This window comes from Acipenser ruthenus, chromosome 1 (genome assembly GCF_902713425.1).
Source record: "Acipenser ruthenus chromosome 1, fAciRut3.2 maternal haplotype, whole genome shotgun sequence".
Lineage (NCBI taxonomy): Eukaryota > Metazoa > Chordata > Actinopteri > Acipenseriformes > Acipenseridae > Acipenser > Acipenser ruthenus.
The window spans coordinates 24888731-24914495 of record NC_081189.1 but is presented as its reverse complement, the minus strand read 5'-3'; the positions used below and the strand labels follow the sequence as shown (position 1 = coordinate 24914495).

Below are 25765 nucleotides of genomic sequence, written 5' to 3'. Positions count from 1 at the left end.
GTACAATTCTTGGCAGTTTTAGATGCTTGTTGCAGTTCATTATTTTAGTATTTTATGGTCCTTATACTGCTTAGATCCTTTGATCTGTTTTTTGTCCATCAACAGTAGTTATTCATTTGAAGTTCAGATGGAAAGGTACTGTAGGGCTGGCTGCACTCATGACTGATCCACCGTTACCTTTTTAAAACCACAGCTTTCAAAACACTTCAAAGGGTGCCAGTCATACAGGGATAGGGTTGAGACACAAGCTTATTCTGTACTGATCCTGCTGAATCAGTGGGTACGTTACCGTAGTGATGAATATTGTAGATTTTGTATTGCTCTTTCATTTAGTTCAGACAGTTCCCTTAACAAGTATGCATTCACTCTTTTACAAAGTTTTAACTATCGTATATGTATAACAGTCAATAGCTATGTTTACAATGGAAAAAACTATTATAACTGATACTCTATTGGCATTCCATTATAATACAGTAACATTTTCAGTGTACCTGCTTTTTTGGAACGTGTATAAGTAATTTTGTCTGTTGCCTGAGGTCAGCATCTTTGTATTTTAATTGAGGTGGGGCTATGCCGAAATGATAGAATGAACATTAAAATTAAAAATACATTTGGCACATATTGTATAGTAAAATAAATGTAAAAATGTACTGTTAACCATAGGAAAGAAAAATAGCATAGCAGTCTCTTAAACATAAATACTGTAGCCTATTATAACAATTCTATTCAGTGGAGTGATGTGTGTACATTTACAGTAGCACGCTGTGTTTTTTTTTTCTGTAAATCAGTTTTGTCCTGAGGCACATTTCCTACTCATTATTGTAGCCTTACTTTAAAGAGGTAACATTCTGCCAATTTCTAGCTGCAATGTTGTACAGTGCTAATGTAACTACTTTGTAGGGCATACTGTACCTGTCGCTTACTCCATAGTACGTGCTTCGAATCCTAGCTCTCTCTCTCTTTCTTTTTTTATACATAGAATTTGAACACAGGAATTTTTTTAACCTGGTACATCAAATTGCCTGTGTTAAAATCATACAATGAAAAAAACAGAGCAAAATTAAAATTGAACCCACAACAACTGGAAAGTGGCTATTACCACAGCACACAATCCTACCTCTTCCAGAAGCTGATGACATACAGGTCTCCTTTGCAGGGCTTTTATTAAATAGTATGCACATATTAGGGCTGGGTTAGAATAGTATAAAATAATTATTACTCAAGCACTCATATTACTCCAGTACTTGGAAAAAAATGTAACCAATATCTCCATGAATGTAAGTTCAATATATTGTAGCGACCCAGTCAGTTCAGGTTGGCAAGACTTTTGTTTTGTCTCGTCATGCTCTTGGTCTAGGTAACATGACTTGCTAATTATCTTGTTATATCCTGAATCATCCTGAGAGAAATGTACGTACAGTATGATGTTGTACAGGACTGGAGGCACCCGTTTAAGGGAGGAGCTAGAACAGATTAAAAAAGTAGAAACGCACGTGCAGTTCATACGAGAGGCGTGGTTATATGGAAAACCGACTCTAAAATGGTGTGAACAGGCATCTCTGTAGCAGAAAGGGCACTGCAGCCATAATTGCCGTGGATAGGCATGCATTTAAATGGGCATTGCAGCAATTGAGAAAGGCAACCACAGCAATTGCTGCATGGCTGGCGTTAATTTCAGACCCTGTTATTGTTGTAAGTTGTAAGTAGCATTTTCCCAAAACCACATCAAGTTGTATCTAAAGCTGCCCTGTGATTACAGTAATTTCTCTTTTTTTACTAACTTTTGCTATACACAAATCATTTTAATAAGCTACATTAAGTTATGTTGTGCTTTATGTTAAAGAAACAAACAGAACAAAACTATTTGCTTTCCATTTCACTCTTTTCCTCTGCTTGTTACACTTTTAATCATTGCTGCATAGGGTAAAGAGCACAATTAAGAAAATAAATGTTAATATACATTCTGAGCAAAGAGGTGCTTGACCAGCCTAATGGATTAGCATAATGTGTTGAAAAGATGATGAAAACAGATGGGGTGGTTGTTGTTGTTGTACACCCTAACAGGAAATGATGTGTTCCTCCAGTTCATTGCACCAATCATGCGACAATTTGGAAGGAACAAATGTAATTGAAAATTCAGATGTTTTATCCACTGAATCACACGCAGTATCCTACGATTTAAGCTGTAAGATTTGCCATCACTGCAAACCATGTTTAAAATGTAAGGATTAATTTAGTAATCTTGCCAATGAATCTGTTTAACTTTAGTCAGTAGAACAGTGACATGAAGCCACTTACTTTCAATGAATCTTCCAACAGCTGCAAAAAATGACCGAATCAGCAGTGTTCATTGCGAGACTGGCCATTTTGCACTGATAATGTCTGTGATGCTGTGTAATTCTGTCGTCAGTGCATTTTGAGTAGCAAAATGTTTGTTGCTGATTTTAGCCGGTAAGTGCATATTGGTGGGGGCGGATATTAACTGATGTCTGGGCTCAAGCTTATGGTTGATGATTTCCAGATGTGAGAGGTTTTAGGGTTTTACAGTGAGGAAAGTGAAGGAGCCAGTTTTATACCTGCACAGAAACATGCATACTGGCTGCTCTCTACATTCCTTCTTTTAACCGTTCTTAATCTTGGTAAGTTCAGCTCCTTTGTTTTGTATCTGGATTGCTTATTATTTACTCAGGACAACCCAAATATTATAGCGCAGTGGAATGCCGTGTCTGCTCAATATTACATGGAAGAACTAAAGCACATGTTTGATTGATTGGCCTGAGGTCACAATGAGTCTACAGCTGATAAGGTCTTAGATATCTGCCTGTTTAAAACTGTACCACTATACCCCCATTAAATGACTGAAAGCTAATCAATCAGTGTTGTAAACCTTGGAATGCAGGGCTATTGGCTATCTTTGTTTCAATCTTGGGTTACCATAATACAAACCTTTTGAATAATGCAAACCAATGAGTATGAAGCGCAAATACAAAAACATGCATCCAATGTATTTGTAAAAGGGTGTGTGCTGTACAGTATTCCATAATTGTGTTAATCTTTTAAAAGTAGAAAATATATAAAGGAAGAACTGGTTATTATAGACAGTCCATAAAACTAAAACTCTACAGAGGCAGCTGTTTTACAATTTTAAAATATTGTTAACATTTGAGTTCCAGATGCCTAACAGATATTATAGGTACCATTAAAACATGTTAAAGTCAATGCAGTGAGTCCACTGGATATTTCAAGCGATAGTAAAAACATTGATTTACTGTGCTTCTTTTTTAAATTCTTAAAATCCATTGTTTGGTACCCTTGGTTTCTACTAATTTCTTCAATTTCACTAGCTAAGAAACTGGTGGCCTAGGAGTCAAGAGATCAAGGTTTAATTTGGTTGATGACATCATTTGTATAATAATAAATCATTTTCAGTGACCCGTGGTACATTAAAGTAGCCAAAATGTTCATCAGATGTGCATCTCCTCTCACAAAATCAAAAAAGGATACATTTCAAATAGAGCATTGTGACAGAAATATAATGCGAGGACAGAGTTCTTTTGACGGGCTGGACTGACAGTTCTTTCCCGGGTCTGGGAGTAAGGCCAGTCTGGAAGAAGGCGAGTTTCTGTTGCAAGAACGTATTGACCCGGAAGGTAAACAATGTAGCACTCGCTGATTGTAAGGCAGCTGCATTAGTTTACCAAGGGGTCATGTGTGACAGCATAAAAAGGGGACAGAGACTTGTAATCGGTTCCTTCGCTTGGTTTCAGAGACGCACGGAACTGGAAGGACCGGGAGAGTTCCCAAAAATAAATAATAAATATTCGTGAGTGTTTTGTTTGTTTGTAGCACTGTTAGTAATTGTCTTTTTTTTTTTGTGAATTCACTAGACGGCTAACACGTCTCCGGAGCTGTCGCCTTGGGCCAGCACTACCCGGAACAACAATTTTGTTATCATTACCAATGGACATAAAATATAATGCTCTAATTTGCATCTGTTTTAAAACATTTTGTTGAACAGCACCAGGGAATCCCCCTGGATTACTGTACATGAACTAGTTGAAGGGCTACACCCACGATAACCACTGATAGGTACAGCAGCTGCAGCAATCCAGGGGTGGTTTAGTTTAGTATAAAATGCTCCAATGAAGTCTTGCTGTGGCTTGACCCCCTGATTATTTGATCCCCCTACAGTATACTCACACTGGGTTAAGCCCCAGCAGGATTTCATTAGAGAATTTTAAGTTAGCAGAATTGCTTCATCCTTTTAATTTAAAGCCACACATAGTTTGCTTTTTATAATTCACTTTACACCATTGAGGTTTGGTAAAAGGTGATTTGTGAAAAGTGAACAAATCTAATTTAAAACGAATCCCAAAATACCATTAACTTCACATTTTTAATTTGAAACTATTTTGGGATTCATTTCAAGATGTGAACTGAATAATCTACTACTTTATACCTATCATATTTCCTGTTAAGAGCTGGTAAACAGGCTAAAACTGTGATGCACAGCTGTAACAGGACGATGTTACATACATGGGTCGTCACTGAATAATAATAAGTCAGACACAGAGCAGTGGGTGTTGACACACAGCACAGGCTCGCAGATTTAATAACAACGCAGGCCCGATGCTGAGTACCAACAGTGGTAGTCCTAGCGCCGGATTTAATAAAGAAAACAAAATAAAGCTAAAAATAAATGTTTGCCACACAAGGCAAGCGCTAGTCCCACTAAAAGGAATGTCCCGCTCCAGGAACCTACTACACTATACTACACAAACCCTCTCTCTACTGTTTGGGATCAACATCCCCTAAACTGATCTACTTCTGGGCTCCCGGAGTCCCGGCATCGTCACGCGGACTCTAGTCCCACTAAAAGGAATGTCCCGCTCCAGGAACCTACTACACTATACTACACAAACCCTCTCTCTACTGTTTGGGATCAACATCCCCTAAACTGATCTACTTCTGGGCTCCCGGAGTCCCGGCATCGTCACGCGGACTCCTGCCTCTTTTAAACTGATTTTTCAAACTGCCTCGGCTGGGCAATGCCTTCACCAGCTCCGTCTTGGAGTGGAAGGGTTTTGTGTAGTAGTTCTCTCCATGGAGCAGACGCTCTCCTCCTCGATGTCAACACAGCAAGCTTTCGCTCAGCGCCCGCCTGTATACCGGTTTATAGTTATGACTCCTTGTCACAAAGACGGCTGCAGGGAGGAACTCAGACCAGAGACACACAGACAGACGGTGATGATGAGAAACTGAGTGCGATGGTTGCACTCAGCGTTTAATAACAAATAAATAAAAAGGTTTAACAAACAGAACACAAAACAGGACACGGCACTTGAGCCAAAATAAACAGACATACAAAACGGACTAACACTAAACAAACGGTGCACGGACAGACCAACAAACACGGTGAGTGAAAACACGTTAACTACTACTTTTACTTTTACTATTATTATTATTCTTTCACCTCCGTCTCCAATCCCGTTCTCCACTCACCGAACACCTCACCCCCAGTGAGTGAAAACATGCAGCTTATATGCAGTTGTACCGAGATTCGATTGCTAGTCAATCATTCAATTGGAATCTCGGTACAACTGCACGTGAATTAATTAAAGTGCAATTCCCCGTGCTCACATATTACTTTTTACTTGCACGTGATGTGATGTGCCATCCCCGTGCCTAAATACAAATATACAATTTACACACACGTGAAACACAGACCGCTTATATCCCGTGTACCAATGCCTATACACCAACATTTACACACAACACGTAACATAACATACACAGGGGGGGCACTTTGCCACATATACCCCCCCTTGTGCAACGCACACATGGCCTCAATGGCCACCTCCCCCCTCAGTCCCAAAGTCCCGGAAGAGGGGGAAGCAAGTTGTTTCTGGGGGTGGCCATGGTGGAATGTCTGGCACCCCCCAATTGTTCGTGGCTGGCAGCTCCCTCTTCCGGGGCTTCAGCCACACTATCTGCTGCCGCGAAAGTGCAGCTGGGGGAGCTGGTCTCCTGACCTCCCCCTCTTTCTTTATGGCCGGCAGCTCCCCTTCATGGAGCTCCGGCCACAGTGTAGCGACCCGAGGCAAAGCAGAGGCCCCGGCGACCCCAGGCGAAGCAGGACCCTCGATGACCTCAGGCGACGGCAGCAGCAGCGGACCCTCGGGAGGTGGAGGCAGAGGCAGCTCCTGCTCCTCTCCCTCGGGTGGTGGTGGTGGTGGAGGCAGAGGCAGCTCCTGCTCCTCTCCCTCGGGTGGTGGAAGCAGAGGCAGCTCCTGCTCCTCTCCCTCGGGTGGTGGTGGTGGAGGCAGAGGCAGCTCCTGCTCCTCTCCCTCGGGTGGTGGTGGTGGAGGCAGAGGCAGCTGCTGCTCCTCTCCCTCAGGTGGTGGAGGCAGAGGCAGCTCCTGCTCCTCTCCCTCGGGTGGTGGAGGCAGAGGCAGCTCCTGCTCCTCTCCCTCGGGTGGTGGTGGTGGAGGCAGAGGCAGCTCCTGCTCCTCTCCCTCGGGTGGTGGTGGTGGAGGCAGAGGCAGCTGCTGCTCCTCTCCCTCAGGTGGTGGAGGCAGAAGCAGCTCCTGCTCCTCTCCCTCGGGTGGTGGCGGAGGCAGAGGCAGCTCCTGCTCCTCTCCCTCGGGTGGTGGCGGAGGCAGAGGCAGCTCCTGCTCCTCTCCCTCGGGTGGTGGTGGAGGCAGAGGCAGCTCCTGCTCCTCTCCCTCAGGTGGTGGAGGCAGAGGCAGCTCCTGCTCCTCTCCCTCGGGTGGTGGTGATGGCGCTGCCGGCTCCTCCGACAGCGGGGGTAGGGCTGGTGGCGCTGCCGGCTCCTCCGACAGCGGGGGTAGAGCTGGTGGCGGGCGTCTCCGCTGGGCTCCCTTCAGCAGCAAAAACAGCGGCTGCTGTGGAGCCTGAGCTTCACGCCCTCGTCCCTCCCAAAAAAAAATAGGGGTTTGGGCCTTCAGCTCCTCCCCTCCGGACACAGGACGCACCGACTCCTCCCTCTCGGGCCGTGGACGCACCGACTCCTCCCTCTCGGGCCGTGGACGCACCGACTCCTCCCTCTCGGGCCGTGGACGCACCGACTCCTCCCTCTCGGGCCGTGGACGCACCGACTCCTCCCTCTTGGGCCGTGGACGCACCGACTCCTCCCTCTTGGGCCGTGGACGTTCGGGTTCCTCCCACTCGGGCTGTGGACGTTCGGGCTCCTCCCACTCGGGCTGTGGACGTTCGGGCTCCTCCCACTCGGGCTGTGGACGTTCGGGCTCCTCCCACTCAGGCGCAGGACGTTCGGGCTCCTCCCACTCAGGCGCAGGACGTTCGGGCTCCTCCCACTCAGGCGCAGGACGTTCGGGCTCCTCCCACTCAGGCGCAGGACGTTCGGGCTCCTCCCACTCAGGCGCAGGACGTTCGGGCTCCTCCTCCCCTGGCTCCTGCTCTGGGCAGTCCTCGTCCTCATGCCCATAAGCAATGCACATGGTGCACCACCTTGGCTCCCTCTGCTTCCTCCTCATTTTTCCCCCTCTCTGCCTCCGTCTGCTCACCTTCCTCCTTTGGGCTGGTTCCTCCTCCTCTTCCTGGAAGTGGCAGACAGCCACCGTGTGCCCATACACCCCGCAGGCAAGGCACCAACCTTGGTCCTCCAACCTGCCGAGGAGATCCTCCAGCTCACTGCAGCCGTCTCTCCAGTTCCAGCCTTCCATTTTTTTTAATTTTTTTTTTATTTACTTTTCCACAAAAAAAACTGCGGTTCCCGCTCTGGCCTGAGCCCTGGAGGCGCTGTTATCCCACTTCTGACACCACGTGTCACAAAGACGGCTGCAGGGAGGAACTCAGACCAGAGAGAGAGAAACACACAGACAGACGGTGATGATGAGAAACTGAGTGCGATGGTTGCACTCAGCGTTTAATAACAAATAAATAAAAAGGTTTAACAAACAGAACACAAAACAGGACACGGCACTTGAGCCAAAATAAACAGACATACAAAACGGACTAACACTAAACAAACGGTGCACGGACAGACCAACAAACACGGTGAGTGAAAACACGTTAACTACTACTTTTACTTTTACTATTATTATTATTCTTTCACCTCCGTCTCCAATCCCGTTCTCCACTCACCGAACACCTCACCCCCAGTGAGTGAAAACATGCAGCTTATATGCAGTTGTACCGAGATTCGATTGCTAGTCAATCATTCAATTGGAATCTCGGTACAACTGCACGTGAATTAATTAAAGTGCAATTCCCCGTGCTCACATATTACTTTTTACTTGCACGTGATGTGATGTGCCATCCCCGTGCCTAAATACAAATATACAATTTACACACACGTGAAACACAGACCGCTTATATCCCGTGTACCAATGCCTATACACCAACATTTACACACAACACGTAACATAACATACACAGGGGGGGCACTTTGCCACACTCCTGTATACTGCTTTATAGTTTTCCATATACTTTACAAAAAACTGACACATATTTTAAAATGTGACATTTCGAAATCTAACATGAAATACTGTACTACTATTATGGCTTCCGGTATACTTGTGCAATATAATTTAGTAGTTTCTTTGATTGCATGACGTTAAATAAAATATCTAAATTGTGTTCATATAGTTGTTGTTTTTTTTAAATTATGTCTCAATCCTGACATTCTGGGTGATGCAAAACATTTGGCCGTATTTGTAGGTTACCTAGTGAAGTACAGCTGAAAAATCCTTGGAACCACTTCAAATTCAAATACATGTAGGTCTCTGAGGAAGAAAAAAACTAAAATAGTCAAGGAGATCCAAGGAAAAAAACTACAAAAACAGATGCACTGGGTAGTTAAATTGTTTTACGTTTTTTTATCTTTTCAAACTGAAAACCGTAAAACAACTTTCTATGTTAAATTCTTATTGTCTCACAGCTTTTCTGTTTAAATGATATTTTCAAAGACAGCACCAATATCTCTAAACCATTCTAAACAGCGCTCTTTTCTTCTGTGGAAAAAACTGTTTTATAGAGCCCTACTGTAATAGTACTCTTGAATGGAAATTTCTGTATGTATTACAACGTTAAATTGCAGAATATAAAACATTTCCAGATGGAGAAGGTTTATGCCTGCGTACTTTACACTTTACAGTGTAGTATTTATTATACATTTGGAGTTGTGTAGTGATGTCATGGCCATTACATTTTTGTTTCAGATATAAATATTGTTCCGTGTTGCACAGCTGGTTTCCTGCTAAGTCTATCCAGTCTACACTTTGCTGTTCACTGTATTTGACCGGGCATGTGCTGTGTGGTCCAGTGGTTAAAGAAAAGGGCTTGTAACCAGGAGGTCCCTGGTTCAAATCCCACCTCAGCCACTGACTCATTGTGTGACCCTGAGCAAGTCACTTAACCTCCTTGTGCTCCGTCTTTCGGGTGAGACGTAATTGTAAGTGACTCTGCAGCTGATGCATAGTTCACACACCCTAGTCTCTGTAAGTCGCCTTGGATAAAGGCGTCTGCTAAATAAACAAATAATAATGTGTGAGAGCAATCTTTTTGTTAGCAGTTCTTCGCAAGATGTAATCCATTGAAGCCGAGGACCCTTAACTTGGTTTTTGCAGAATTTTACCAAAATCAATTGCTGTAAGCAATAATTGAATCGCAGCTGCATCATTCAGGAAAGCTTTGCTTTCTTGAGAGATGAAAAAAAATCTTTGTATACTTTATTACTAGTTACTGTACATATGAGGTCTGATATGTCACAGGTTTTCAAAAAGCAGATTTCTATCAAGTAATGTACTTTATAAATGTTATATTTAGAGTCCCAGTCAGTTGTACTTGTTTTTATAAAGACAATGAAGCTATTGATGAAAGTCCTTGATACCTGTAAGTCCCACTTTTAGTATGTTATTCCATTGATGGTTTAAAATGTTTTACATAGGTCCGTGATACCATATGTGGTATGGATAGTTAAAAAGATCATGGGAGTCATTCTATGGAGTACTGCATTTTAGAGAGTGTCTTGTTAACCTGAGAAACAGAAACCTTCAGGTGGTAAGTAGGGACAGAAACAGTTTCCATGTATTCTAAGATTTCCAGTAACAAATTATAAGAATTTCAAATGACTGTGAAAGACTGAAGTTAGTTTTGTGTACTCTTTCAGACTTTAACCTGTATTGAAATGTATACATTGGCAAACAGTACTGTTTTAATGTTAAAAGAAAATTGCTTACGGATACAATGTAATTATTTTGTATACATATTAGGCACAGTTTCCAAGAGATGCTAATTCTTTAAGGGGGTTTTCATTGCAATGTGTTAGTCACATCAGTTGTGTACTGCAGTGGTACTGCTAATGTGCACACCATGTTGGAAGCCAATAAATAGTGCTGTATAAAACAGTGTTACTGTAAATATCAATCAGAGCAGTCTGAGGTCTTGTCCAAAAGGATTTCTTGGTAAGCACTAGACCATAGCCATTATCTCTCGATGTAAAAATTGCTTTTTTAGAAACTCCAGAATTAGAAAGCCAGTTCAAAAGCTGTTGTTAATCTTGGTTAGACACGCCTATGTTTTAGCAGGAGAACATCTTTCAGTATATGCTGCCTGAGGAAAAAAATAAAATCTGAAACCCTCTGCTACTTTTTTGGACCAAACTTTTGGATGACAATAACGTTATTTGCAGCACTTTATCAGAAGGCATGTTTTTTGTTATGCACATTTCGCGATTTTTTGTTTTTGTTTTGCAATTTTCAAGCAGAAAATTCTCGTCAATCAGGTACCCAAAGCACTTCCGAACAGAGCCAGCAATCTGAATATCTGAACCCAGCTTTGTTACACCATGTGCCTCTTGTAGGTACTGTACGTGATAATCGAGCTGTTCAGTTTGCTGGGTTAGATGGGTTGACCTGTCTGCAGTATCACTACCTGTAGCTTGCTGAGTTTAGGCTGGAGAAGAGATGACTTAATGCAAAGAGACAGGTATACTGTTAAAACATTGGCATTGCATTACTTTAAATCACTTTAAGTCGCAGGATTTTCTCTGTACTGCAGGCTCACACTTAAGATTTTTGATCACAAAGATTCTTCTTTGAACCCTGCCTTCTCTACTTGGCACTAATAGGTTATTGCACTGTAATCGCAGCTCTGTTTGAAGAGAAGTAGCACTTAATCACTTTGTGCTGCTTTAGGAGCTATATAAATTACTGCTGTGAACTTTTAAACTTGCACAGCCTCTGAATAAACCTGATAAGAAGGAAATGCCCTTCATTGGACAAAATGTACTTTACTGCTATGTAACAGTTTACTTTTGTGTCCCTAGTTCGTTTGGCAAGGAATTTTGCGCTAGAGTTCAACTAACATCCAAGTTCGATTCTTTTGGTAGGTGTGAAACCTAAAAATATATTTGTTTCACATCAGAGTGAGCACCAAATGAGGGGACCAGGATTCATTTAAAAAGGTGGTCTTGGCTCGATTGAGGGGGAACTCTAATTAGTTTCCCCCTCAAAGTCAGGCACTATATTATAATATATGTGTGTGTTATGGACCGTTGCCGTAATGCCCAAGCAGTTGGCGAAGTGCCCAGCTGCAGCGGGCAGAGTCCAGAATAAAATGCAACAATGTTTTATTTTATTCTTATTGCAGTAATACAATACAAATTTCTGAGCAGAGCTGCGTTGTTTGAATGAGAGATCATTCAATATCAGCAAGAGACTAATAATCACAGTTAAGTTTAAACGTGTAAAAGACACCCAGTTAAATATAGTTACCTAAAACTCTGAAGAACGCAGTGCCAAAACTAATTTATCATAGCAATATTAATTAATCATTAATCAACAGCATAAAGTTTGTATTTTTCTTATTTAGAAATATGAACGACAATTTGACTCGGAAGAAAAGGTTTTCTTAGAAAAAGTTTAGTTTTCGTTCTGTAGAAAATTTTTTATACACATTGAAACAATATTATTTAATGTCTAACATTAGTTGACATCAGATCTCAGACAATTAGACATTTGCCTCAACATTTCATTTAAATAAATAAATAATAATTTATTATTATTATTATTATTATTCTTTTTTAGCAGACGCCCTTATCCAGGGTGACTTACAATTTTTACATACAATTACCCATTTATACAGTTAGGTTTTTACTGGAGCAATCTAGGTAAAGTACCTTGCTCAAGAGTCCTCCGGTCAAGAGTCCAGAGCCCTAACCACTACTCCACACTGCTAAATAAATAAATAAATAAATAAATAAATAAATAAATAGATGAAAACGATTCAGTCGGTCTAATGATTAAATAGTTATTTGACTGACAAACTATTATTGAGAACTGCAGTAGATACCCAGAGGATGAACACTGCTGTGTTACTTTCCATTAACCTTTCATTTGTTATAACAGGGCACACTAAAGTCTTTCTTCACCATCAGCCCGGGTGGCTGTGGGCAGCTGACGAAATTACATAAAATTTGACGCTAATTCGGCATCTGGCAACCGCAGCTGGGCACTTCGCCAACTGCCTGGGCATTACGGAAACTGCCTGATTTCAGCAACGGTCCATAACGCACACATATATATAATGCACGTTCACTGTATTAAACAGCTACCTGGGCATCAACAGCCAAACAGCATTTAGGTCACATACTGTACACAAGCAAACAGTGATTACAGTGTTGAAGGACCCAATTTAAACAAACTTGAGTTCAGTTGGAGACGAACTGCAGTTTGTTTGCAGTTTTGTGGTGTGAAACCAATTGAAGCAAAATGGCAACATTTTAGTTTGTTTTCAAGTGAATTCTAAATGAAACACACAGCATTTACTGTAAGATTGAATCGCTGTGTTTATATTATTGCTACAGTATAATACCGTACCTTTGCATTGGTTCCATAGATCAGGAATAGGGTATACAGTAGTGTTATTGTGAGAATAGGACAACCTGGATTCATTTGACTTCAGTATATTGAAAATAAGTTTGAAGGAATCATTTTATGTTTTATGCAGGTGCTGGTACATGTTTTTAAAAAAATAATGAGCCTTTTACTAAATAAATAAGCTGTTTACATACTGTAGTATTTTATGCTTGCATATATTTCTTTTGAAAAAATGCTTGAAACAAAACATTTCATTTAGCATTAAGTAAGTAAGTCAAATATTGTGCAAATGGTTCCTTTTAAACATACTATAGAACCAAAATAACAGTATTTTGGAGAAATGTTTCAACTGAAGGATGGTACTTTAAAGACATATTTTATCTACATTAAGGCACTGTACTGGTACACAAAACTACTGGTAAGTGCCCCCAGCTCCTGAATGAGTACTGAATAGTAACTGGATCTTTTGTCCTTGTATGGGCATGTTTTTAAAGCAGAAGTGTTAAAGAATAGCTGGGTTTTACTGTAACTCTTTCCCTTTTTGGTATTGGCCTCTGTTTTTACAGGGAATGAGGGTGATTTATTTAACGTGACTTGACTGTTGTCATTATGGATTTCTGGCGGTGTGCATTAAGGAACATATAAAACATAATGTTCCCTATTGGAGGGAGAAGTAATAAAACAATCTTAATGTGGGTATTGCTCATTGGCAAAATAAACTTAGCAGCAAATGTCAATTTTGATTTGCGACTCAAGTATTTATACAATGTGCTGTAAAGCTGTCGGATAACATTGCTGAGAAAACAGTAGCCTTAGTGAAAGGTCAAGATAATATGCATTGGTTGGCATCAGGCATCCACACTAATTACATCCTGGGACAAGTTGCTTTGTCAGACTTTGTGTATTCTTCTTAAACAGAAGAGTGCTTCCTTATAGTTAACTCAACCGGGATCTTGTAAAATGTGCAGCTACAGTAAGCCACATGCTACAGTGCACTATGTCCTTTGAGGCAGGGTTTCCTAGACAAGTAAAATTGTATTTTATTCTTCCCTTTAGAAATACCTCGTCCAAAATATGTAAAAACCTGAATTTAAGAAGCACATTTCTACTGGGGAGCCATAAAATGTTTCAAAATCTGTTACAAAATAACACTTTTTATTTTTTGTGTGCAGTGTGATCTGACCCTGGGGAATATATAATGAATTGTCACAAGCGGCTTGTTTTTTCAGTGAAGCAGGAGGAGTTTTAATTATGTTTACTGTTCAGGTTTGTTTTTGCCAGTATCAGTAAAGGGGGAATAAAACAATATAGTGTACTGTACAGTAGGGAGTGAACTGCATGTTTATTCATCTCACACAGCTGGTTACTGAACACTTTCTGGAGATCCAAGGACGGATTTGTAACTTAGAAAGCTGCCTACGTTTATTTGATAATGTTTATTTTTTCAGCATTGGTTGAACTAGTTGTATACCTTGCCCTTGGCTTGATTGGATTGGTAGGAAACAGCGTGCTGCTCCATGGTGCTTGTAAATGCTTAGCAGGACGACGGAGGACATCATGCATGTTGCTTCTCAACATTGCTATTATTCATTTGACCAGGATCGTGGTGGTAAACGTGCTGAGTATCATTTACAGTGTGGGCGGTGTGGTTATATTCGATATGGCTGGCTGCAAATTATTCAAGTTCACCTTTGCCCTTACAAACATGCTTGCCATCTGGTTTACCCTCTATGTGGCATTGTTCTATATTGTTAGGCTTGACCGAGTGGTGCATCCAGCAACTTCAACGCCCAGAGTGAGTCGACAAACGATCCATCTTGTAGTAATGTTGGTGCTGTGGGCAATTGGATTGGGAGTCAGCTGTCCTCTCTTGGTGTATGCAGATAAAGCAGAAAGAATCTCTAATGTTTCTTACTCATCAAACCAGGTCTACACTTCGTGCCAGGTCAACTATACCAACCCTATAGTGCACCTCATTTATGCACTGGTGATTTTGACTGCTGTGGACTTGGGGCCCCTTGTAGTTTTGCTTCTTGTCAGCATCCGGATAGCGATGCTTCTGAAAGAACATCACGTTGCAACTTATGGAGACATCTGGATCGGTGAAGACAAAGCAGAGAGTGAAATTTTCATGGCTTCCAAGCTTATTTTGCCTCTTGTGTTTCTTCTGATTGGTTTGTGGGTTTCCCATTTTGCTTTATTGCAGTTCTTAGATAAGTTAGATTCTTATTATTTCATTCCTGTGATACTTGCTGTACTGTCTTCTGCCTATTCTGCTCTCAGCCCGTATATTTGTATCGCTATTAGCAGCAAAGTGAGGCAGTGTTTGAGACCGTCATGTTTTTCAAAGCCTGCACAGCAAAGTCCCCAACCTGCCACCATATTGAGCTCACCCTATGCTGAGTAAATATGTTATTGAGAAAGAAGTGCAAGTCCTAAGTGTACCTGCTAAGGCATTGGGTGTACAGTATACCATTGACTTGTAAGGAGCAGTAATGGAAAATTAGGTAACAAACAAATATTCTAAAATGGTCACCTATAGTTGTGCCAGTAGAATCCAGTCTTTCCATTGCAACTACTGTACAGCCCTTAAATACGAAGGTGGGTATGAAATTGGGCATGTGGTTGGAACTTTGAGATGAGATTCTTGTCTTGAAGTCCACAATGTTTCAGTTTTGTACAAGAGCAGTTAGAAACAGGAGGAAAAATGTTTTGCATCATTACAACAATTCAGAAATCTTGATCTGTACATGGAAATGAGGGTTTTTTACAAATGATAATCAGGCTATATTTTAAATAAATAAGTAATTGTAAATAGTAATCATAGATATCAATTGTTTTAATGAATACTTTTAGAATGCATATTCTGTACAAGTAAATAACAAAGAAGCTTCTATAGTAGAATTATTGAATGCTGGTGTAATTATATAGTTTTGTAGTCATTTTTTTAAAAATTATTTTTCATTGCTACAAGGTAGACGTGTATGAAAAGCTCCACGTGCAAGTGTTTCATAACTCTTGAAAGAATGGGAATAGTAGTCATTGCATATAAGTTTGAGACAGACAGCTAGCTATGACAGCTTCACAGTTTTTCTGAACAATGCCTTATTGTTACATTTTTCCTAGCCCCTTATTTCTGTCCTTTTAATCACAATATAAATGCAATATAATTGTATACACTATTTCATGTATAAAATGTCCATTGTGTATACATTGCTCAGAGTTAATACATCCACATTGTAGAGATAATATGATAGTAGTTCTAGGTGTTGCAATGGTTTAGCTTACTGTAAAATTCGAAACTTTGTGCTGCTACAGTCATTTTAGTAATCATTTTGGAGAATGCATTTGAAATTTTTTTCTGGTATTGGGGATTTACATTTGGGTGATGGTTATGGTTATTTTTAATGAGTGTCATGTAACAGTACAATTGTTTTAAATGGAAAATAGTGATTCCTTGGTTGATGCATCTGAAATCTATTGGAACCGTGCAGATATTAATGGTCCATTCCGGGATTCATAAGGATGCTGGGGTTTGGTTACCTTTGTAATTGATTCCAGCTGTGACCCAGAACTGATTTTATTTTACAGTCCACCTCGTATGCAAACCAAGTTTACAGTAATATACCTTTCATCTCATTTTACCGTATTTATGCCCAAAAATGTATTTTCTAAATGATACAAAATTGATTCCCCCTGCATATTGTAAACTAGACCATGTTTCTTATATTTTTGCATGGGATTAGAATGCATTATGCATCTGCTATCTGTTGTGCTATAAAAAAAAACATTTTTGGAAAGTTGCACATGCAGTACAAACTGTCCAGCTTATTTTTTTTGTCATCTTGTGACTGACGTTTGCTGGATGTTCAGATAGTATTGGTCTATAAAGAAGAGGCAGTGCTATAATGTATATAGTCTGTCTACCTGTGTTGATTCATAACAGCTAATCAGATACATCATCATTACAGCCTATGTCTGACCCAGCTCTATCACTTAGGGGTTCAATAAATCAAGCAATAAAAAGGGTTGATATGTTGCATCCCCTCCAGTCTAAAGACTTGCACAGTACGTAGCACCATTTTCTTTACAGGAATAATGCTTATTTTGTATGCCATCCACACCCTTTCTTTCCTTTTTAATGCAATGTGTATTCTAAAATCCAGATTTATATTTATATTTGTGTATTCTTCCTGTAAAACGTTTGTAAAATGTGAATTGGTTGATATTTAATAAAAATCTACTATTGTGACAATTCAGTTTGTGTCAGAGTTTACATTTTCTGTTTTATAAATATAGTTGTCAATAATATGTTGCCACCATTGTTAAGTACATATAGAACATTATAGTATAGCATTTAGAGATTCACCATTTTCTTTATCTACAGTACCTACTCCCTTATTTTTCTTTTTCAATCCTGGGAATTGATTTATTTGGGTTTTCAGAACCCAAAAATGTTTTTATTATAATTACCACCTTTCATTTTATATGTCTTCCTTGACATATACATTTTTAATTTTTTTTTTACTACTCCCATAACTCCAGCATAACAGAACATTGTTGACATTACTTGGTCTAAATATCCTTAGCATCTGTTATTTTTTATGCGCATTTACAGAATCAGGCTCCTGGTCTGGAGGGATTTCTGGAATGTAAAGAATGTGTAACAATACTAGCATTGTCCCTGGATGATGCTGTTTCATGCCACCCGGGCTCAGGGCATTATGTGGTGTGAGGAGATTATACGAAAGGGAAAGCTTTGCTCAGTGTGACACGCAGATCTTAACGTGATGAAACACCCTGGGGTGACATGAACGTGGAACTTAAGATTGAACCTCACAGCGCTGGAACGGTCTCATTATACAAAAAGAATGGGCCAGGATTTCAACCTGCTGTACTACTTTACTGTAGATATTCATGGGTGAGCTTTTGTAATGTTGCAATGGACAAAACTGGATGTATAGTAAAATTACAAACACAAAAAATATAAAGTATACCTTTGTGCAAATGGACGAGTACAGTATAACCGTGTGCTTTGTTTGGATGTACTTGTTTGTGCTAATCTGGTGCTTTGCTTGATCCACAGGAACTTCACATAATGCTTCTGCAGATAAATAATGGATGCTCCTGAGTACTTGGATTTGGACGAAATTGACTTTAGTGATGATTTAGCAGTAAGTACAATATTTTTTTTATGTCGTTGTTTATCATGCTGGCTTTGCAAATGTGTATAATGACATGTTTTATTACTGTACTGTATTTTCATAATTACAGTGATTCAAGGTATGAGAAATCTGAGTTACAGGATAACTGGTGTACAGTATATGAATTATGATTTAAAAAAAAAAAACATAGCAAGATTAACTCTTTCAGAACCAAGTAACTTTACAGAAAGACTACCCTGGTATAACTAATTAATATACATATACAAATAATATAAATATTAGCACATATATTCATATATTAGTTTTTTGGTCTGCAGTATTGATTGGAGTTATTGTTTAGTTATCTATTAGAAAGTTTACCAACACTGAGGATTTAGACGGCGATAGTTTATTATCCCCAATATTGTGGGTGCTTAGATGCTAATTAAATACATTATCTGGTTTGAAATGTAGCTTTTTTCTTTTGAAAACTAATTTGAATTGAACCGTTGTTCAATATCTCTGCATAAATACAAAGGAATGCATTACGCATAGTGATTATCGGTGGCATGTTAACAAATTAACACACTGCCATAAACTCTTAGTGAAATTCAACAGATTTATTTCCTCACTAATGGAAGTAGCCTCATGGCTTCTTAAACTGCAACATGTCTTTTCATTCAGTCATGTTTGTGTGATACAGTGCTGTTTTCTGCGACTGCTTTTTGGATGGGATTAGAATGCATTAGCTCTAGTATTTATGTAAGATATTTTCCATAATGTACATAGTGCCAGTACTAATGCCGGGGCTTTTAATTGAATGTGCATGTAGTAGCATTGTTGGTACAAGAACCTTTCTGATGTTGCAGAAATTCAAAATAACCCCTACTTGGGAAAGATTGATTACCTGCAGTTCAAGGCAAAGAGCAGCGTTCTAATTACAGCTCAATTATGCAGCTTGCAATTAAGGGATCTGCACCAGCTGGAAACAAACAGCTACCTTTTTCCCCTCAGAGATGGAAACTGCACAGGGAATAGGTTCCCAGAGCACAAGAAAGTTGTTTGAAGGAGCCTTGACACAGAAAAATATTCTGACTTTGAATTAAATAGAAGCACATTAATAGGCAGAAAACTAAAGGGTGTGTTAATGCACATGCCCCCTTTTCGAAAGAAGTGGAATCCTTTAATTAGTCACCAGGGACTTTGAATAGACAAAGCACACTATCACATTATTAATCACAAAAATTACAGCTTGGAAGCAAATGTTCCCTCAATTGTTTACTGCTGTATCGTGAGGAGTACCGATTTAAACTGTCTAATCCACTCATATATTACAGTATTTTTACAGTCATTTCTTTTGTCGGTTTGATATAAAATCACGTCTTGGTTTTACTTTGCTCGTTTTTGTAGGTGTGTGTGTGTGTGTGTGTGTGTGTGTACACAGCGAATTGTGGGATTGTAGTCCTGGGCAAGTATACCCTATTCATATTAACTAAACCATGCACTATGTATTTTTAAACTCGATTGTGCGTGAAGTGACTGGCAATCGCATGGATTCAAAACAACGCATGCATTAGTATATTGCCCTCTGCTGAGCCTCTCATTCTGTCTTTGGGTTGCATGACATAACAGCGAGTCCAAAACCGCGCCGACATCACCGCGACAGACATTACAGCGCCGACCATTACAGCGACTGCCCATAACAGGGCTAACATGACCGCGACGGACATTACCAGAAGTTCACAAGCGCGTCACTTACCAGGAACACGGGCACACGACGCAGTCAGAGCTGGGCTCACAGATTTTCTGATTGCAGAAGACTATATATTTTTTTCACTCTTCCCATACAGCTCCATCATAACTAGACTGGTAAATACGATAAGTAAAACCTCCATGCAATAAAAGCGTGTTTCCACAAGCATTTTTTTATGTAGTTGGGCTGCATGTCGATTTTTCTTTTCACTTGTTGCAGAATGATATTCAGCACGTGTTTTGATATATATATATTTGTATGATTACTCCTCCACAGGACATCCGGATTGGGGACCGATACAAGGGCATTTTAAAAATGTAGATTTTGTACGGATTAGTTTTTTTTAAATAGAGTGTAACTTTATCTTAATGTCCTTGCTTCTCTGCCCTGTCGTATCCCTACTGAACCCACTGTTTTCTTTCTAGCGTGACGCTTTTATCCAGACCAGAGCGAGTTCACTTTTGTTGTTTGAAATTAAAATGGTGTAGTCAGATAATTCCCCTTTATGTACTTGAGTGGCACCTAGTTTTCATTATTATTATTATTATTATTATTATTTATTTATTTATTTATTTATTTATTTATTTTATTCTAGTACTACTGCTAATCAGGGTTTGTAAACTATTTCTAATAAAAGGGTCTATTAACAGACCCTTACAGATACATTACAGAGATATTTACATCCGCTAATACTTTTGAATTGTCAGTCGCAAGCTTGATCCAATTCTTCCAGTGACAGCGAGACTTGCAGCTCTTCCCCATTCCCCTGTATCTGAGTTCTGAGCAGAAGCTTTTGATTATTATTATTATTATTATTATTATTATTATTATTATTATTATTATTATTATTATTTAATTGTGCATTCATATATTTATTTGAGTGAGTCTTCCACCCTCAAGGGCTCAGCGTATATATTGCAATTGGCCAATATCCACAGTTGTTTGTCAAAAGTATTCCAGTGTATTGTAGCGTGCACGGGGGAAGGCGCAGCAGGGCTGGTAGGTGACGTAATCACACACAAAGACATAAGCCCGATATACGCTCCTTCCAAGTGAGCCGGCTCCTTTGTACAGCGGTATCGGCGCTATGCGTTAGTGCGAGAGGTCCCGGGTTCGCGCCCGCTCCGCCTGTGTGTGGCTTGCCTCGCCCTGTGTGATGCATCTGCCTGCGGAATCCAGGATCGCTACAGTATGCTTCTGTTACACACATTAAATGGTGATTTCTTGTTTCTTTGAAAATGTATTTATTCAGGGCTACAAGAGTACAACACAAACAAAGCAGTACATAACTGTAACAAGCTGAACTGACGTTTTTTTGTTTTGGAACTTTTTTTTTTTATATATTAGAAAACAATAGGAGAATTTTTTATGTACCATCTACATATATTTACCATAAATAAATAATGGTGTTTATAGGAATGTACTATATACATGTATTCAACATTAATTTTCGGGTGTTACACTTCCATAAATTAGAGTTTGTAAACGTTGGACGACCACTGTATACGCACACCCACACAGTATAAATCTATTCTTTAGCATCTTACAGGATTACATTTTTAGGTGCCCTGCCAAACGAGCAAACAAACGTTTCTACATATTGTGACGCAGCGGACAAAAGAAACACACCAAAGGCAGTTTTGAGGCCAAAATAGCGGTAACAACAACCACTGTTTATTTCTTCCTTGAGGAAACAAACAGGGTACCTGCACACTTATATATTACGCTCCAAAGTGTTAATATGTTTTATTATACCTAAAATCAACTTTTCAATCTGCAAGAGATCTTCATCAAACCTGGCATGCAATTGCTTTGCAATTGTGCAATACGAGTCTTACTGACACTGCTAGGTCATATTAAAACCGGCATACTGATGGGGAAGGGGGGAGTTCCTGGTAAGTGACGCGTCTGTGAACTTCGCAGAGTCTTCTGGGAATCGAATTGTGGTTCGGCGCAGTGATGTCATAGTGAGCAGTCGCTGTAATGTCCGTTGCGGTAATGACCCGTGCGGTGATCTCTGCGCGGTCTTAGATTCGCGGTGGTGTCGTGATGTGCTGTCTTTGAGTACTTCTTCAGAATCATATAAATCCATGATATGGTCCTACTGATATTCGCATGGTATTTTGAAGTTGCTTCATTTTGTTATCGGTAGACAGTACTAGCATGCCACTCTGATGCTTATACTATACGTATAGGCCTGGAATGTAATTACATCTGGTTTAAAATATTACGATAAATACTTCTTCCTCTTCTTTTGATGGAATATTTTCATATCTGGAATTAGTTTCTCTTGCTCATAAAACACAAAGGAAAGGGAATGTGTGCGGCACATTTTAGAAATACTTCAAATGCATTGCAAATGAATGAAGTGAACTGAGGTACAGTACAAAAAGTTAACTGGTAGTATTTAGATTTGATATTAGGCCTATGTACTGTAGTGCATTTCTGTAGCTCATTTGGGGTTGAAATCAATGTGAAGTCTCCCCTAACTTGTGGTCCAGAACCAGATGAAAAATGCAATTTTATAAACACTGAAAATAAATTCAAGACGCATGCTGTACTTATCAATAAGTAAGTGGCATACCAAAACCCCATTGAAGCATTACATGAGATCAGGTATTTGTTACGCAGCAATCTGGTGTTTACTTATAATAGGTGACCCCTAAATCCTTGTTCTGTCTGTGCTGCTAATGAAACCCTGGCACACTGCTTAATTACTGTGCCACAAAGCAGTTAGTCAGTCCGAATTAGTATACCATGCTCAATACACTATTGCAGAAAAAACATATTAGTACTGTGCACTGAAGCCCAAATCAGAAACATTTTGTTCTCATAGGTAATAATAAGCTTGGCAAATCATGGTCTAAGCAGAAATAACAATATATAATGATAGAGAATAAACACGATTGGGTATTAAATATTGGCAACCCATACTTAGTTGTTTGGTTCTTGTTTTTATACACACTTTGATAATATGACATTTATATAACTTTGGACAGACAGCTGACCCACAGACAGTGCCTAAGATTAAATATGCATACTTTAGTGGTGCTGGGTTGCTTTCTTGGAGTTTACTTTCCCATTATTTTGTTCTGCAGCACAGTTACAAATCCTATTAGAACCAATGGTACTTTATTATTATTTAATTATGAATATTTGTTTCCCTCTTCATCCCCAGCATGAATGAGACAAGAGGCTACATTCTAACAATATGTAAACGTGTAAAAGAATTCCAGCTTTAAGTATTTGTGCCAAAAGTGCGTAGGATCTGCTCGTGGATGCACTGGCCCCAATCCTATATAATGATGCTTTTAAGAGGATTGTACAAGTGATGGTTAAGTTTCCCCTGTGTATTTTTCAATCTCAGTATATACTCAGTATATAAATTACCTTTTATTGCTTTTTTAGTATTCAGTGACGTCTCTGAAGACCATCCCTGAGCTGTGCAGAAGATGCGATTCTCAGAATGAAGAAAGACAAGGTACCACATTCATAGTGTATCCGTAGTATAAAAGTTCTATTTCAAACCCATCCAGTGACAATAATTCAATCTTTATGCCTGTAGGATATACTGTCATTGTCTGTGTATCATATAACACTACCATTTGGTTGAAGACAAAAGACTGTAGAATTGAAACTCAAGCAAGATAATAATGCAGGCTGAAAGTAAACTCTTAAAATCACGTCATACTGGTAAATTGAATTAGTTAATAGCAGCTGGTCACTGTGAAGGCCACAGGGATATGTCAGATCTTTGTATTCTGCCAATTAGAGCAGCTCAAAGCTATTGAGTAACTGATAAGGGGTTAAGAATCGAGGTGGAGATTTTAAGAGTTTCAGACTAAATTCTTGCTATCAGGCTGGATAAGGGCAAAATCCACATGTGTGATAAAGTTTTTTAAGCAGTGGAAGCTGTGGGGCAAATGACATTGTGAATGACTAATCCTTTTTTTGGAGGGGGGGGGGCAGTAACTTTTTATTAATAACATACTATAATGCTTTTTCATAAATTTTGGCATATCAGTTCCAGTCAAACTTTTCAAAATGAGATTTTGTTACAAGAGTCATTTTCACACACATGCCAGTTTATCATGCAGCACTGCTAGCAGTTGAATAGACCTGCGTTGTTCTGTAATCTGTGTTCTTGAGAAAACAAAATAGAGATTACCTTAGTGTAGTACCCTATATTGCATTTCAAAATAAAAATACTTGTTTACTTTTTTCAAAAGAATGCATATTTGAGACCCAATAAAAATGCACTATGGGGAAGGTGTATGAATTAATTTTTTAGCTACAGTACCGTCACTTTAACTTAGTGGTTATCAACAGCAAACCCAAGAACAGATTTTCTTTTGTTCTGTACAAGTGAATGGCAGAGGCATCTTGAATAAAGCGGACATCTGTCTTTTGCAACCAGAAGTGCTTATCCAGGTTTCACTGTACCTGCACTGGGATGATCCAGTAATACTGTACAACAGCACCACCCTCTGATCACTGCCTGTTTTGCTGCTTTTCATTATGAACTGCCATGTAATTTTCCATATAATTTGAAATCTGCACTTGCCTGTCAGTTACAGTAATACCATAAGAAATGCATTGAATATTCAAAGCAAGGGTCAATTAAAACATTGATAGGGTAATACATGTAAATACCATTTTACAGTCTGTCACATATCCACATCTCTACATTGTTTTAAGTGTGAAATAGGGAAACATTTGATTGTTGAGTTTTCAGTTTCAAATGCGGAATACTACTTCAAATGTCAGTATTTATCCTCTTACTATAACTGATAACATTGTATTTGACTTGAATTACATTTTAATTCAATATTTGTAAATATGAAAAAACATTTAAGAAGTAAAGAAAGTTATTTATTTTCTGGGGTGGGGTGGAGTTGGGGGGAGAGGCAGTAAACAAAAAAAAATACTTTTTAGGCCATTTTAATATTACAATTACATTTTGTAACTGAAACATTTACTATTAAAATATTGTTTTACTACATTTAAATTACATTTGTTTAAAACTATGTAAGGTTTGTACTTGTCAGTCTTGCAGTATGTTACTTTTATACCATGGCTCCATATAACATCAGTAGCGATGATGAAAGCCACTCTCTCTTGCTGTCTGTTTTAAATTTTATTTACAGCAACTGTTTAGCTTTCATTAAGGGCTAAAGTAATCTAAAAATTACAGCTGTAGCACATTCACACTTAAAGCATAACTCGGACTGCCTCAGCAATAATAAACAGATTTTGTTTTCCATATGGCATTATGTTTAATCTCACACTACGGCAGACAGACATCTTGGTAACACTGCTACAAAAAATACATGGAACATAAACAAGAAAATAATAAACACCAAACAGATCTTTGGGTAACCCAAATACATTTAAGAGGGCTTACTAGTCATTTATATAAAAATAAACAGGGTCAGTCAAAAGAAGGTAAGAATGCCACTAATACAATTAAAGCAGACAACACAATTGTAACCAGCATTGGGGACCAGCAGGAATAGAGGGGGGATTCCCTGATTGTAGCAGGCAGACCTTCACTCGCCAGATGAAGGTTTAGATTAAAATCTAAAAGATGCTGACGTTTTTTGGAAAGAATTCCAAACAGGAATATATAAATATGTTATGCCTGAAAACAGCTATGTAAACAAAGCACTGATTAAATCAAAAATTATTTCTTTAAATATCTAAAAAATATTTCTGGCTATTTTTATCCTTTCTTTTAAACATTAACTGTGGCATGAATAGGTGTAAGGAATATCTCATAGATACAGTGTGTAAAGATATAACAATATCTCATGTATCTTTTTATATCCTATTTTTCAAGCGGTCAATAAGTGATCTAGCAACAAATAGCACCTCTGACTAAATACAGCCAATTACAAAGTATTTATAGAGACCACTCTGTTTACTCAAACATATAACAATTTGCAGAGACCATTCACCTAAATACTGTAACTGTAATGACTACCAGCATGGACAGGAATCAAACT

The 25765-nt window shown here is 39.2% G+C and overlaps 1 protein-coding gene across 4 annotated transcripts in view; it reads left to right on the top strand.

Annotated features, from left to right (window-relative positions):
• Positions 1-25765, top strand: part of LOC117973217 (synphilin-1-like) — a 50060-nt gene that overhangs the window by 10831 nt on the left and 13464 nt on the right. For 3 of the 4 annotated variants that reach the window (XM_059022500.1, XM_059022493.1, XM_059022502.1), the window contains exons 2-3: positions 17950-18037; positions 23169-23241. In XM_059022500.1, coding sequence (XP_058878483.1) covers positions 17981-18037; positions 23169-23241 — 130 coding nt within the window. In that variant the 5' untranslated portion in view covers positions 17950-17980. Of the gene's footprint in view, positions 1-17765; positions 17785-17949; positions 18038-23168; positions 23242-25765 lie in introns of those variants that run through there. The other variant, XM_059022495.1, reaches the window with a different exon arrangement.